We start from the raw sequence: 16,050 nt of genomic DNA on the forward strand, positions 1-16,050 counted from the left end.
CATGCAGTAGTTGAGCGATTAGTACACATGGCCAGTAAACATGAGAGATGCTCAGCATCCTAGCCATTGGGAGATGCACATAGAAACTATGATGTTCTATCTTACTCCAGTCCAACGCTTTCCATACAGAAAACAGACAAGGGATGCTGGTGGGAAGCTGGGGCAGCTGTATTTAGGTACCGTGGTGTAAATTCAGCTGTGGAGCTACTCTGGAAACCAGTAGGAAGAGCCCTCAAAATGCTAGCAACAGAATGCTCATGAGACCCAGCCTCTGAGTATGTATATATCAGAGGAAGCCTGAAGACAACATCACAGACAGACTTGGCTGCACATCTGCATTTACTGCAGCCTGCCCACAATGTACATTTACTCTGAGCCAAATTACAAGTCAGTCTGTGCATTCGCCAACAGAGGGCGCCACGGTTTCTACATTTCTATACGTACCTAAAATTATTATACATGTAATATATGTACATACACTCATGGCTTGAAAGTAGAAGTAAGCCTGAAGAAAGGAGGCCCTAGAGAACAGGGCGAGAAAGCGGAGTTTCTGGGAGGCACTTACGGCTAGCGCACTTACTTATGGTTAGCGCACTTTTGCACTTAGGGCTAGCGCACATGATAGTCTTGAATGGAAATGTCCTTATGGTATTTTCACCATGGAGAATGAATAGATGCCAATAAAATTTTAAAAGTTCTCTTCTCCACGGACAGTGAGCACAGGTGAGAAGTCTTGGTATTTAGATTCCAGAAGTTTCACTGGAGTGTTGGGAAGCAGGTGTGCCTGGCCAATAGCCCACTGACGTTTGTTTCCCACTTTCTATCTTATGTTGGTCCAGACTGATTCTGCTAGCTATGAGCCATGACCTTCAAAATGTGTTCTGAATGAAACTTCTAGAAGGTAAACTTGCCAAGCAAAGCAGATACTTAACACTGCCGCATCTCATCTCCAGACTGTCTAGACTGACATCCTGGGATAGTGGCAGATGGCAATAGAAACGGTGAGGCAGGGCACATATAAGCCTGGAGGTGGGGAGATGGTGAATTCTGAAGTGAGGCAAATGTAAAGTTAGGAAAGAGCACACTGAGCCCAGGAGCTGAAATGCTCGCTGGTCCGCACATGTGCCTGCTCACTGACGACAGCTTTAACAGGCCAGCAGCCGCCCTACTCTTTTCTCCTCATGCTACCTCCCACAGTAACTTACGTCTTTTAAGTTAATATTATCAAGGTCACAGTTGCTATGTACTGTTTCAACCAGCCATCCTTCTGGGGTGATCATGTTGAGAGTCAGAAGGTGTGATTCTGGGATGTCCAGGAACTTTGCCATTGGCCCATGAAAAGGACGATTGTTAGGCCCTGATGTCAGCTCTGGCTCCAGAACAAAACGGTAAAAGCTGTTAAAAAAGCACAAAGAAATATTGTGACTAAAATTAAAATGATTATTTATTCCTCAAACATTTTAAAACTGCCAATGGCTTAACATACATAAGTATAAAATCTTAAATTAAAAGTTACATATATACTGTATGCCACAAGAGCTAAGAGATTATTTTATATGAATATATATTGTATTATATATTTTATCCTTTAAAAGCGATCTGAGTTAGAGTCTCTGTGCTCCTTTCTGCAGCCCTCCACATTTGTTCTCAGTCCACATTTTGGCTTTTTTATGACCTCCTCCCACTACAAAGAGAAACAATGAGAGCCAGAAAATGAGTAAAATTCAAAAGGAAATTTGATACTAACTTTAAAAGTTCAACTAAAATCAAACAAATGGGATGGAGTTAAATGCACCTGCTCAGATCATTAGACATAACTGCACGTTTATTGTATGTTACATCCTCATTCTTCAAATACTCAAGATAGTCTGCGCCAATATCAGAACATAAAAATGATTGGTTCGATTCTCTAATACATTTTTACAATCGTGTTAAGCTCAAACTCATATTGTGAAGTCTATATTTTCACTATTCAGCTGCTATTTTGACTTTTCTTAAAATGTACTTTTAACTAAGAGTAAAAATTGTGTAAGCCTTGCTGCAGCTCTCAAGAGAGGCTCTGTAGCGCACGCTGTTGTGATGCTGTGGGAATAAGGACTGCAGTGCCCTCTAGTGGTAGGCTGAAAAATACCCCAGTTGCCTGCCACTAAGGGCATCTCTAGTGTACTTCATCTGAGGCCCTGACCTGAGCCAGAGAGAGAAAGACAACAAGGGAAAAACTAGCCTGCTTAACTTAAATTGCAGACATTATGCAGTTAATCTGGCCACATTTGGCTGGCTCAACCCTTACTCCAGGAGAATTTATACACTATGGTGATGAGACTCAGTGGAGAAGACGTAGACGAACCTGTATTCAAAGCAAAGCAAAGAAGGTACAAAGAGACATATGAGCGAGAACGCTCAGAGGGAAATGCACAAAACAAGCACTCAGCACGCCAACACAGTATAAACACTAAACAAGAGTTTTTTCCTAGAAATGTTGGAAATAGAACATTCTTAGGATTCAGTAAAAATAATTTCAGTGACAAAGAAAATGAAAGGTGTTACAGGCAAATGTAGTGACCCTGCAGTGAAGGAGAGCTACTGCAGACCAGTGCTGTAGGAATCTGAACCTGTTTCTAGCTGTCGTGTGACTCATTCTTAGTATTCATCTGTAATCCCAAACAATTAAGGTAAAGTTAGTTTGTAGAAGGAAGCACCCATGTTTGAAAGTGATGGCTAATTGGATGGCAGTCAAAGTGATGAATCACAGGAAGATTTGACAGAATAGGATATGTTCAACGCTCAAGATAAAAGAGAGGAAAAGGAAGCTACTTAAGGGAGAGACCAACAGCAGAGGAGGAAGGGAGTACAGTCCAGGATGCAGTAGATGTCATGGAGAACAGCACAGTAGAGTGGAGGGAGAGCAGAGCAGCACAGAGGGAGGAGGAGGAGGAGGAGGAGGAGGAGGGAGAGGAGGAAGAGGAGGAGGAGGAGGCGGCAGTGTCACTGGGAGAATTTTACAGAGACAGGTTGAAGAGAGAACAAGCAAGAGAATGAGGAGTCAGAAGATTAGAAAAGATTGCTAGAGTCGGTTTGAGGCTAAGAAGAGCAACACAGAGGACAGGAGAAGAGGCAGATTGAAGAAGTCAGCTGGGAGAGGAGTTTTAACACTGAACTGCACCAGCCAGCCAGAGATCAGAAAGGCCTAGGAAGGGCACACTGTCTTTCTGACCCAAGGTACAAGAGGATATGGAACATTCTATTAAGAGAAGTGATTACAATGACAGCAATTCTGAACCACGAAGCAGAAAGAGTGTTCTGTTAAGCAGTGTGTCATTCAAAGTCACAGCCTTCACGCATGTCACTGACAGAGACTCTAAACTGCTTTCCCAAATAGTGACTGTGGTGACGTGCAAGAGGACATGCTGAAGTGCGGGCCTGGGAAACACAGTTAACCCAGAAACCTTTGACTTCACTGTGTTCCCCTGGAAACCCCTCTCAGTAAATACTCCTGTATCAAGTTTCTAACAATGCCTGGAAACAAGATTTCATGTAACTTCTGCAGTAGCTAAGATGTATTTACTGAGGTGGGTGATTGTAGTTTTGCAGCAACTAAGTGAAGTGACAAAGAGAGCTAGTCCACAGCCGATCCTGTCTGTCTCCTCCATGCATGTGTAAGTGTCTTGGCCCACTCACCTGTCTAACGGGGCTTCTGAGAGTTTACCCCTGCAGTTCATGAACAGCTTTATCCTCGCATTTACAATCTTCCCAAGCACCTGTCGAAAACACTCATGTTGATGTTTAGATGACACACAGCTAACAGCTACTGAGCATATATAACACAGCATGCATTGCATCAGCCAGTTACATTTATGTCACATTTAACCCTCAAACGCCCTCCCTGCCCAAGGCCAAAGGAAGCTAGAGAAGAGATTGACATTCAAGCAACATCCAAAGTTACCAGAGCCTTGGTTTGCAAACATAAAGTGGTGGCCTCACAACACTGCCTAGCACAGTCTGCTCTTTTTACATTTTCCCTCTGTGCCATAAGAGATGCAGAAAGTTCTAGGTTGTTCTTTGTCTTAATTATCACTAAATCAGTAACAAGAGGGAGAAAATGAATTTTGTTCTCCCTCGTCTCTACACAGGGAACGAACCACAGATGAATCAAAAGCTATTAATAAAAAAATAAGGATAAAAGCAGAGACAGAAATGTACATGTAACACCAAGAACACAGACTTATCGAGGAATTACAACAGACATAGTGTACTCTTAAGAGCTCTGGGGTTTAGTTCCCATCTTGTCACACATACTTGCTGCCATGGAGACCAGGGGGTGAGTTGTTTCCCCTTCCAATGTTAGATCAGCACTGTACAGCTGAGCCCGTCACTAACTATAAAGAATGAGTGACACAGAAGTGGATGCTCACAGTCAGCTATTGGATGGATCACACGGCCCCCAATGGAGGAGCTAGAGAAAGTACCCAAGGAGCTAAAGGGAACTGCAACCCTATAGGTGGAACAACAATATGAACTAACCAGTACCCCGGAGCTCTTNTCTCTTGCTGCATATGTATCAAAAGATGGCCTAGTCGGCCATCACTGCAAAGAGAGGCCCATTGGACTTGCAAACTTTATATGCCCCAGTACAGGGGAACCCCAGGGCCAAAAAGGGGGAGTGGGTGGGTAGGGGATTGGGGGGGGGGGGGGTATGGGGGGACTTTTGGGATAGCATTGAAAATGTAAATGAGGAAAATATCTAATAAAAAATAAATTAAAAAAAAATAGTAAAAAAAAAGAATGAGTGACAAGTGAAGCCAGAAACTACAACCAATATGCAAAATATTATTCTATAAATAATTTATAAAGTAAAAATAGAGTTGCTCAAAAATAAAGCATATTATTTTTAATCAAAGAAATAAAGTGATGTATAATTCCTCTGTCTTATCTCTATAATTTTATATTTATTATTTATAAGTTCTATCTTGACATAGGTCTTAAACATAAAATAATATTTTCTTCTGAATAATGATTCTTCATGGGATCAGGGAAGTTGTACACTAAAAATCAAGGATAATTTGAGTTCTATACTTTAAGAAACTCCCACATGAAGGATTTACAAATGCTAAGAAAGAACGGTGAAACAGCCATGGGGTTAATTTGTGATATGCATACTCTGGAGCCAAACAACCTCAAAGTCTAAGACCATCGTCTACATCAATAAATGCACACATAGAAAGACTTTACAATAAATTCCCCTAAGATAGTCTACTGTCTGAGGAAGCTACACACGGAGCTCTGATGGAATATCCAGCAATATCACCTTACTTGATAATTACCATTAGCCATTAGAGTGACTTCCTACCCTTTGGCCTGGTTCCCAACTGTCAGAGAGGTATCCAATTCTGACAGCATTTATTTCTTTATTTTAACAGTTTTTGATATTAAAGTATAATGGCATTTCCCTTCATTTTCCTCTCCCAAGCCCTCCTGTGTACATCCCTCTATACACATCTTGTTCTCTTCCAAATTCATGGCCTCATTTCCTTAAATTTTGTTGTACACACAAGCAATACACAGACATGTAAACTAGACCCCGCTCAGTCCAAATGTCACCCGCACGGATGTGCTTGCAGGGCTGATATTTGCTCTATTGGTCTGCTCTTCTGTTTCTGCTGCTCTCAGCATTGCTTAGCTGCCTGTAGTTGAGAACATTTCTTGAACATTCATCTCCCCTCCTTCCTATCTTCCTTCTTCCCTCCCTCCCTCCTTCTGTCATCTTCCCTCCACCCTTCTGTCTCAGACAGAATATGGCTAAGCAGCCCAGTGTGGCCATAAACTTACAGTATTTGTGTCTGTTTTTGAGAGTTGGGATACAGACATTAAGTCAATCACTAGACTTCCCCTGTATTCTCATCTTTATGAAAGGCTGCTAGGCATGGTTCCCAGCCTCTCACTATTATTATTCCCTGTCACTTTGGTGGTGTGGCCCTATTCTCCCTTTATGCTAACAGTGATATACAGATGACCTCTGAACTGTGGCGGTGATCTTTGTTTACGCAGCAACGTGAGCAGCTTATGCTTGACTGCGAGATGACAGATTTTTTTTTTTTTTTTNTTTTGTTTTTTTGAGACAGGGTTTCTCTGTGTAGCCCTGGCTGTCCTGGAACTCATTCTGTAGACCAGGCTGGCCTCGAACTCAGAAATCCACCTGCCTCTGCTTCCCAAGTGCTGGGATTAAAGGCGTGTGCCACCACTGCCCAGCTAGATAACATCTTAGTTAGGGTTTTACTGCTGTGAACAGACACCATGACCAAGGCAACTCTTGTAAGGAAAACATTTAATTGGGGCTGGCTTACAGGTTCAGAGGTTCAGTCCATTATCATCAAGGTGGGAACATGGCAGCATCCAGGCAGCCATGACTCTGGAGGAGCTGAGAGTTCTACATCTTGTTCCAAAGGCAAACAGGAGAAGACTGGCTCTCATGTGGTTAGGAGGATGGTCTCATTGCCTACCCCCACAGTGACACATTACTCCAAAAAGGCCACACTTCCTAATTGTGCTACTCCCTGGAGCAAGCATTGTCAAACCACCACACACAGTAACTTCTTCTTGTTGGAGACCCTAACTACTGAAGCTGAGTCTCTGAATACAATCTCTGTGTTCCTCCCTCCCTGAGCTTTGCCTGTGTGGGTAGCATCACTTACTGCACTTCAAGCTTCACTTATAAAAGTGTACTTCCTCACAGGTCCAAGAGTAAGGTCTATTTACCTGGCGTCTGTCTGCAAGAGCTCTCTCCTGGGTTTCTTGGTGAGAAGGCAGCTGTCCTGCTATTATGCTCCCAGGCCTCCCTGCATGCTCAGGGATGGGATGGAGGATGTGAAGAGCGGAAGACTGCAGAATTTCTCCTTACCCCGCCCGCATGTGATGTGACTAGGGTCTCTACTGTAAGCACTCATTTAGCTTTACCTTTGTAGGCCCTGTTTCCAGTCATGCTGATAGGTAGAGCTTGAATTCATCAAAGCACACTTCATGTGCCGCAACATAAACTTTGTAGGGAACAGCAACTTAGCCATAGCAGCCCCCAGCCTAGCACTGTTGCAATACTGTGCCCAGTTCTACTATAAAATACTGAAATACATATATTCCACACACGTATGTTTGTGTCTAAAATGTCAGATGATGTAAAGAACAGAGAAGAGCCCTAATACTTCCTTACATTTAAAACACATGGAAACTTGAGTTTCAAATGAAAGGTTTAGTCCAATTAATCTTATCTTACCACCAGGAACTGTGACATCTTCTGAGCTTCTCTTGTCAAAGGATCAACAATAGCAAAGACATCAAAGAACGTATCATTCTCTGGGGGATTTATCTTTATAACACTAGAACAACAAAAAGTGAGAGAAGCATAGAAGGTTAAGTTTATACAAATACATCCATCATCATGATCTTAGCTACATATATTCTTATGCTTAGTTAAAAAACTCTGAGTATTTCACAAAATAAAATTGCAGATTTGAAATATGTGTGATATGTTGTAAAGTTATAATGAATTTGATAAAATGAAATATTTTATAAATATGCAATTAAAGTACACTTTAAAGAATGAGAATACTACAGTAAAAATTCTGATAGTTTTTCATGGATTGCATTATATGAAAAATAAAACCAATGTGTTTTATGTTAGGTAAACATATCTCCTTAGATTCAAGAGGTAACTACTTAGTACTTTATCCCATTTGGAATTGTACAAAATCAATCACAGAAAGACGTGACTGAGAAACGAGCAGCCTCTCAGGCATCATCATCGCTTCTTTGGATCCAGGGTCCTCTCTTTACCTCCTTCCCTCCTGTTCTCCCCATCTGTCTCCCATTGACCTAAATCCTAAGTTAAGAGATGGACTTAATTTAAAGGGAAATGGAAACAAAGAGGCCAGTGGGAGATAACCAATAATATGTGTGTTTGTAAAGTATAAACTATGTAACATAATTACTGCTTTATAAATGCGTTTTGTTTGTTTGGGGTTTGTTGTTGTTGTTGTTGTTTTAGATGAAGGAAGACTTTATTTTGACAGTAGAAAAAGGCTTACTAAATCAAGGGCTATACATGAGCAGTTATAAGAATAGTCATCTTTGCTACAGAAAGGCTCTTTGCAGTGAGAAAATTGATGCTCAACAATGAAATAAAATATTTATTTCAAACACAATTATTGAGTGAAACTCATTTTCCTTGAAGTTATGATTTGTGTTGTAACAAGAGTAGTAGAGTCAACAGGTCCTTGATAATTCTGTTAGAAACAGGGTTATGAGTTAGATGACCTGGTAACATGACTCTGCGATTGTTGCTGCTTAGTTCTCTTGCAAAAATTCTACGAGCTACTACCATACTGCAGCGCCTGTAGAAACTGGTTGTCCAATGGCTACAACATGATGTGACTTGTATGTCTTAACTATGCATCTGTCTCCTGCTGCTTTAAGTTTTCCCTAGACAACTACTGATTCTTTCTATAAGTCTGTACTGTGTTTTAGTCTCAAGATATCACTTAACTATGTGAACTATGTGTGGTGCTACACAGTTAAAAGCCCAGCACTTAGAAAATACTTCTTTCGCATACTGAAAATACACAGTATTATTTATAATGATTGAAGATGCTTAAAGTTATTAATAATATTGGACATCAATATAAACACCATGCTAAGTATAACTTTAAGCTTTATATTCTAAGTGCGTATTTATTCGCTAGGCTGTACAACTAGATTTGTGTGGTGTTTTATCTGTGTGTGTATATGTGTACATGTGCTTTGTGTGTGTGTCTGTATGTGCATTTGGTGAGTATGTGTGTGTGTGTCTGTAGTTTGTGTGTGTATGTTAGTCATGTGGTACTAGGGCCTCATGCATGAAAGTCAAACACATCCTCTACCACTGAGCTACGTCCTAGATATATTTTTCTTTGTATTATTATTTTTTTACCAAACAGAAAACTTTTAATTTTCATTATGCTATAAAAAATGGAAATAATTCATGGCAAGTGGAAAGAATGCAAGAAATGATTCAGTAGAAGGAAAAGTGTCAGATATTGTTACAGGGTTACCTGAGATTCTCTTTGAGTAATGTGACATCATAGCGAGAGGCACGCACAGCCAATGAAGACATGAGCCCATCTATTTTCATCACCAGGTCACTCATGCTGTACAAGCAGAGAGCAATGCGTGAGACATCCACGAAGAGACGATTTCATATTCCATGTTACAGTTAACAACTGCAGAGAGGCTCTGGCTGTAATACAGCTATAGCTCCTATCTTACAGAAGTGAATTACACAGGACACACAGTGTAATCACATCTCTCTGGCAAAGGTAAAGCACTCAACACAAGCAGCACCTACATTGGGTCCTCACAGCTGAAGCCAAGGTATAAACAAAACCCACGAGACCGCTGCACAGTCTACAAAAATGACTCCTCTTGTGAGAGGAGGGGATGGAGCTAGGAAATGCAAACAAAGAGAAAGAATAAGCTGAGAGAGGAGCACTGTCCCCAGTCAGGGAGGGATGCTGAGGGAGGGGAGCACTGTCCCCACTCAGGGAGGGATGTGAGGGAGGGGAGCACTGTCCCCAGTCAGGGAGGGATGCTGAGGGAGGGGAGCACTGTCCCCAGTCAGGGAGGGATGCTGAGGGAGGGGAGCACTNGGAGGGATGCTGAGGGAGGGGAGCACTGTCCCCAGTCAGGGAGGGATGCTGAGGGAGGGGAGCACTGTCCCCAGTCAGGGAGGGATGCTGAGGGAAGGGAGCACTGTCCCCAGTCAGGGAGGGATGTGAGGGAGGGGAGCACTGTCCCCAGTCAGGGAGGGATGCTGAGGGAGGGGAGCACTGTCCCCAGTCAGGAAGGGATGCTGAGGTACAGGAGTACTGTCCCCAGTCAGGGATGCTGAGGGAGGGGAGCATTGTCCCCAGTCAGGGATACTGAGGGAGGGGAGCACTGTCCCCAGTCAGGGATGCTGAGGGAGGGGAGCACTGTCCCCAGTCAGGGATGCTGAGGGAGGGGAGTACTGTCCCCAGTCAGGGATGCTGAGGGAGGGGAGCACTGTCCCCAGTCAGGGAGGGATGTAAGGGAGGGGAGCACTGTCCCCAGTCAGGGAGGGATGTGAGGGAGGGGAGCACTGTCCCCAGTCAGGGAGGGATGTGAGGGAGGGGAGCACTGTCCCCAGTCAGGGATGCTTGGGGAGGGGAGCACTGTCCCCAGTCAGGGAGGGATGCTGAGGTACAGGAGTACTGTCCCCAGTCAGGGATGCTGAGGGAGAGGAGCACTGTCCCCAGTCAGAGATGCTGAGGGAGGGGAGCACTGTCCCCAGTCAGGGATGCTGAGGGAGGGGAGTACTGTCCCCAGTCAGGGAGGGATGTAAGGGAGGGGAGCACTGTCCCCAGTCAGGGATGCTGAGGGAGGGGAGCACTGTCCCCAGTCAGGGATGCTGAGGGAGGGGAGCACTGTCCCCAGTCAGGGAGGGATGTAAGGGAGGGGAGCACTGTTCCTAGTCAGGGATGCTAAGGGAGGGAATGGTTAATTTTCTGCTGTTTAATCACATGTGATTCATCACTCACCTTCTCCAAGTCTTTTATTATTATATATCTTTACTTTTCTAAATATCAAAACATTTCTAACTTTAAAAGAAAATAGATAACCAGAAAATGGTGGGTCAGGCCTTTAATTCCAGCACTTGGGAGGCAGAGGCAGGAGAATCTCTGGGACAGCTGGGGCTATACAGAGAAACCTTGTCTAGAAAAACCAAAAAGGAAGGAAGGAAGGAAGGAGGAAGGAAGGAAGGAAGGGAGGAAGGAAGGAAGGAAGGAGTGAGGGAAGAGAGGGAGACAAGGAGGGAGAGAGGGAGATAAAATATATGTAAAACACAAAACTTCCAAACTGATTGCTTTAATCCTTTGAATACTCACTGTCTTGAGGTCATGTCCAGACTTTCAGCAATGCCTGCGATTTTCTGCACTGAATTACTGAACGTTATCTTTTCCAGCAAGTGGAAATCTTCTTGGTAGAGCTCGGCGCTTAAAGGTCCTAAGAACTGAAAAGGAAGGTGACGTTACTGCCAGATATCTTCCAGGAGACGTTCAGAACACTCTCTTTTCTCACGTTTCCTCCAACACTACCATCAGTTGTGTACGTACAGCACCATGAGCATTTGAGGGAGCTCCGCCACGCAGCCAGTACTGTGTCACGTGTACAAAGTCCTGCGAGCGAATGGGGCTGGTATCATCCCGTAGTGGAAACATTACATTAACAACAATTAGACCATGGCAAGTAGAGTGTTGCTGTCTTTCGAGAGGTTTCAGAGAATGTTTCCAGAGAGTTCTCCACACCTTTTCTCCAGCTGTTTCTACTGTGAACATTGTTTACAAGTGATGTAAGCACTCTACTGGACTCTTTCAGAGGTGACATCAGAGGTCAAATAATGTGTCATTGTAAATATAAATCACAGGGTCTTAACACAAAAACAGGCACTGCAATACTAAAAGCACTCATGAAAACTTTTTTTAAACTTTTAAGATTTGATATCAATTTAACTTTAAAAGTAGCTTCAATTTGTTGTTGTTGTTGTTTGCTTGTTTTTATCCCTGAGTAGAAGGCTGGCTATACTTCTGTCTAAGCACAAGAAAACTGGCTTGCTTTCATCTATGTAACCAAGCACAGCATCTAACAGTAGATACAGTAGACAAAGCCTGAGCCTTCAGTATCTATCCTTCTACGTAAATTTGGATGCATCTCCCAAATATTGTACTTTATAGGGTATAAGATTTGATAATATTCAAGGTGGGGAAAATCTTTAAGCTTTAAAATTAAGCAAAAATAGGATAAAATCTGTTATTTAAATCTCGATTGCAATAATTTTAAAACTGTGATTATTTTTTTGCTTCTTTTGCTCTTTTTTAAAAAAAAGTTTTTCTTTTCGTTTTTCTTTCTTTCTTTCTTTTTTTTTTTCCTTTATGTGAGACAGGGTTTCTCTGTGTAGCCCTGGGTGTCCTGGAACTCACTCTGTTGACCAGGCTGCCCTCAAACCCACAATCACCAAGAGTCACCAGCTTCTGCCTCCTGAGTGCTGGGATTAAGGGTGTGCACTAGCACCGCCTGGTGAGATGTGATTACTTTAAATTAATGTAGACTTCTCTAATACAAAACATTAAAGTTTACCAAACTCTACTAGAAGGTTTGCTGACACTGTAGAAGCCCCTCTCTCTAGGCTGGTTCCCGTATGTTCATACACTGCGGCATAAGTCACGTGTCCACGTGGGCCTACAACTTCCATGCAGTTCTCGATATTTCAAGAGAAAACCCATTTACTGAAAAGTTAGCTTGTCTGAGCATGTCAAATATTGTTACTATGGAGGCCTGTTAACAATCTCCAGAACAGACTCTGGCAGCAGCCATGCAGCAGGAGACGCTGCAGTCAGCACTGGGGCGGCAGGATGAGTTTACCTCAGAGAGGCAAGCCCTGTGGGTCGGTCAGGTCCTGCCTCCTCAAGACCCTTGCTGGCCCTCCTGCACTTGCTGCTGCCTTGGACACCCTGTTTTCGCCTTGTCTTTGGAGGGTTTCTAATTCCCCACTTTGCAATGCAGTCACAATGCATAACAATAGTGGTGATTTTCCAAAAAAGCAGTGCCACTCAGATTAATGATTTAGCTGAAGATTCCTGAGAAATTAAAAATATGTATGGTTAAAAAGATTAGGTCAAAGTGTGTGTGTTTTTAATGTACAATGAATTAAATCAGGTCAGGGTGTTTTGATAGCTGCTTTGTAACAGAAAACCTAGGGCACAACATTAAAAAAAAAAACAAACCACCTTCTTGGTTACCTAGTGACTAGCCTGCTAAGGTCAGAGGACAAGAACAAAGTGAGCCTGGTTGCTAAGGGCTTCTGAGTTTCACCTGCAGGGGACAGGCTGATGATCAGAGGCAGTAACTGAGTCTTAGTGCCCACTGTTAAGACGGAGCTTCTGTGCCCATTGTAAAATCAGATTTTCCTGTATTTTAACAATAAATTTGCTGATGGGGTGTGGTGTGCCTTAAGGACTTAGTGCTGTGTAGCAGGAGCACTGAAGAGATTTTTCTTCTTCTGCTGTCTCAAGAAAAGTAGAAGATCGCTGACCTAAAGTTCTCCAGCTGACTATCCATTTATGTTGCTATGAAAACAATATAAGAACAGGTAGATGGTTAACTATGCTAGATGGGTAAGAATTGTGTTACATTAGAATAACATGACGTCTATTTCCTCCCTTGTAACACACACACACACACACACACACACACACANACACACACACACACACACACACACACACACACACACACACACACACAGGGAAGAAACCACAGGGGAAACTTAGTAATCAGGTATGGAACTTAGAATAACTTGTTTTTAAAAATATGAAACTTTTAGTCATTATGTGTAACTGAAATTCATGACTAAGTGATTGTAATGTGCTTTTTTCCCTACCTGGGGGATTTCATTAAAGTATATAAGGACTAAGAGAAAAATTAAAGTTGGTAGAGCCTTGCTTCATCCACCAAGTGCGTGTGCCTGTGTGCGGCTGCTTTACATCATTCACCGCCGCACATCTCCTGCTTGGGTTGCTGAACACACTGCTGGAGCTGGCCTCTGGCAAGATTAGAGCTCATATTGTACAAACAATGCAGCCAGGTTTCACCAAATTTAAACAACTCGTGGGACAACTGAGTCTGAACTTAGGTCACTATGGCTTAGAAAGGTGGGGACATGGTAAATACAACAACTATAATAACAGCATATACAAACATGTAAACATGTAATTCTTTAGTATTTTGGCAATAAATCATGTGACCATTAGCTGAACAGGGCGGCCCCCCTTTAAATCCAGCATTTGGGAGGCAGAGGCGAGCCTCTCTGAGTATCTCTGAGTCCAAAGCCAGACTGCCCTAGATAGTTCCAGAGGACACAGTGAAACATTGTCTCAAATATTAAAATTCAAAAACTTGCAGAAATTATATAACCATTACTACATTTCACATTATTAGTCATTTAGAGACAATTAAATGACTCTAAATATGTTCCAGCTTTACCACTGGGACAGGTTCTATGCTAAAATGCAGAAATTGTTTCAAATATCAAACTGTCAAAATGCTAACGATCTGACCCACAGATTACTCTACTACATAATCACACTCTGGGAAGCTGCAATGAGGGCGGCACTGCCACATCAGCATCTGCCATGCTGGGCATCTGAAGTACATTTCCACTCAAACTGCACAAAAGTCAAAATCACCTTTCCCATTAGCCAGTACACATCAAACACTCTGACTTGCTCCAGTTTCTGTATTCAGCTGCCCCAGGACATGCATCCTGGTGACAGCTGAGTTCTGTTACTGGTTCACCCCTAACATTCTCTCTGCCTAGGGGACAGTATAGGGGAGCCAGAGATGGTCATATACTTGACACGTGTTTTTTAAAAAGCTGTATTTCTTTCCATTATATGGAAGGGAGGACATCCCTGGGCGTCTGCATTTGCTCACTATCAAATTTGATCAATACTTACTTTAATAATTAGTAATGTTTGCAATCAATTTGTAAAATGGCACTATTCAGAGATGATTATGATTCTTTAAAAAAAGGAAAAAAGGGCTTAGGCCAATGGAGGGATGGGGACACCAAGCCAGCCATAAAACTTTTAATCCATAGTTTGTCCTGCATACAAGATGTGCAAGGGCAAAGATGGAGCAGAAATGGAGGCTGTAGCCAACCAATGAGTGGCTTAACTTGAGACCTATGCGGTGTTAGAGAAAGACCACACCTCTGTTAATGATACTCTGCTATACTTGAAGACAGGAGCCAGCATAACTGTCATCAGGGAGGAGTGCCTGGTGGAAACTGATGTGGAGACCCACATCCAAACATCAAGTGGAGTTAGGAGGACCCTGCAGAAGATGGGGAAGGAAGAAGAACTCTAGAGACAGACAGGCAAGAACACCACTAGCGAGCCTTCAGGATCAACTAACCTAGACCACAGGGGTTCACAGAAGCAAGCCACCATCCAGATAGCATGCATGGGACAGACAGAGGCCCAATGTGTGCAGCCTGGTCCTCAGGGGCTTTCTCTGACTCTGTTGCCCGCCTTTGGAACCCTTTCCCTAACTGGGCTGTCTAGTCTAATCTCAACAGGAGAAGTTGTGCCCATTTCTACTGCAATCTGAGATGCCAAGGCGGGTTGACATCCATGGGAGGCCTCCCTTTCTCTAAGGAGAAAAAGAAGTGAAAATAGAGGGAAAGGGTAGAGGGAGGGCCAGGGGGGAAAAGGGAGGGAAGGCTTGAATCAGGATGTAAAGTAAATAAATAAATTAATTAATTAATGAAAAGAAGGGCTATTTTATTTTTATGTGTGACTACTACATATTATGTGTGTTGGAAGTACTTGCGAAGGCCAGCAGATGGCACTGGATCCTCTGACCTGCGGTTACAAATAGTTGTGGGTCACCCAGTGTGGGTCTAGGAAGCAAAATACACCTTTACAAAAGCAGAAATCTCTCTTAACTGCTGAGCCATCTCTCCAGCTCCAATGAATGATTTTAACAGAGGTGAACAGAGCTCATAAAAAAATGTAGAAAAATGCACTACAACTTTTAAGATAATTTGGTGATTTGCAGATATTTTTCAAACATTAGTTCATTTAATAAACTTATTGATCAGATTCTAATTTTGTATACTGAAAAAACTGGTAAAAAGTAAAATCAGATTATCCTCCTCAGAATTACTGAGAAGTATGCATCATCTGCTTATTCTGTATTTGTTTATAGACAGCAAGTCACAAGAAAAGCAGCGTGTGACACTGCTGAAACAAGTCAGCTGACCAAGGCATTCTCTGCAAAGCGTGACAGCCTGAGCCCAATCAATGCTGAGGACACTCATGCTGGAGGGGCAGAATTGACTCTGACAACTTGTCTCTCTGCCCCTCACATGGACAACATCCATACAAAGAAATATCACATGGACGACATCCATACAAAGAAATATCACATGGACGACATCCATACAAA

The 16,050-nt window shown here is 42.7% G+C and overlaps 1 protein-coding gene across 2 annotated transcripts in view; it reads right to left on the reverse strand.

Moving 5' to 3' along the window:
* Positions 1-16,050, reverse strand: part of Uggt2 (UDP-glucose glycoprotein glucosyltransferase 2) — a 116,572-nt gene that overhangs the window by 37,795 nt on the left and 62,727 nt on the right. For both annotated transcript variants that reach the window (XM_021181642.2, XM_029469193.1), the window contains 5 exons: positions 10,929-11,053; positions 9,078-9,173; positions 7,265-7,367; positions 3,679-3,758; positions 1,206-1,395 (listed from right to left, as the gene is read on the reverse strand). In XM_021181642.2, coding sequence (XP_021037301.1) covers positions 1,206-1,395; positions 3,679-3,758; positions 7,265-7,367; positions 9,078-9,173; positions 10,929-11,053 — 594 coding nt within the window. The remainder of the gene's footprint in view (positions 1-1,205; positions 1,396-3,678; positions 3,759-7,264; positions 7,368-9,077; positions 9,174-10,928; positions 11,054-16,050) is intronic.

Source organism: Mus caroli, chromosome 14 (assembly GCF_900094665.2).
Source record: "Mus caroli chromosome 14, CAROLI_EIJ_v1.1, whole genome shotgun sequence".
Taxonomy (NCBI): Eukaryota; Metazoa; Chordata; class Mammalia; order Rodentia; family Muridae; genus Mus; species Mus caroli.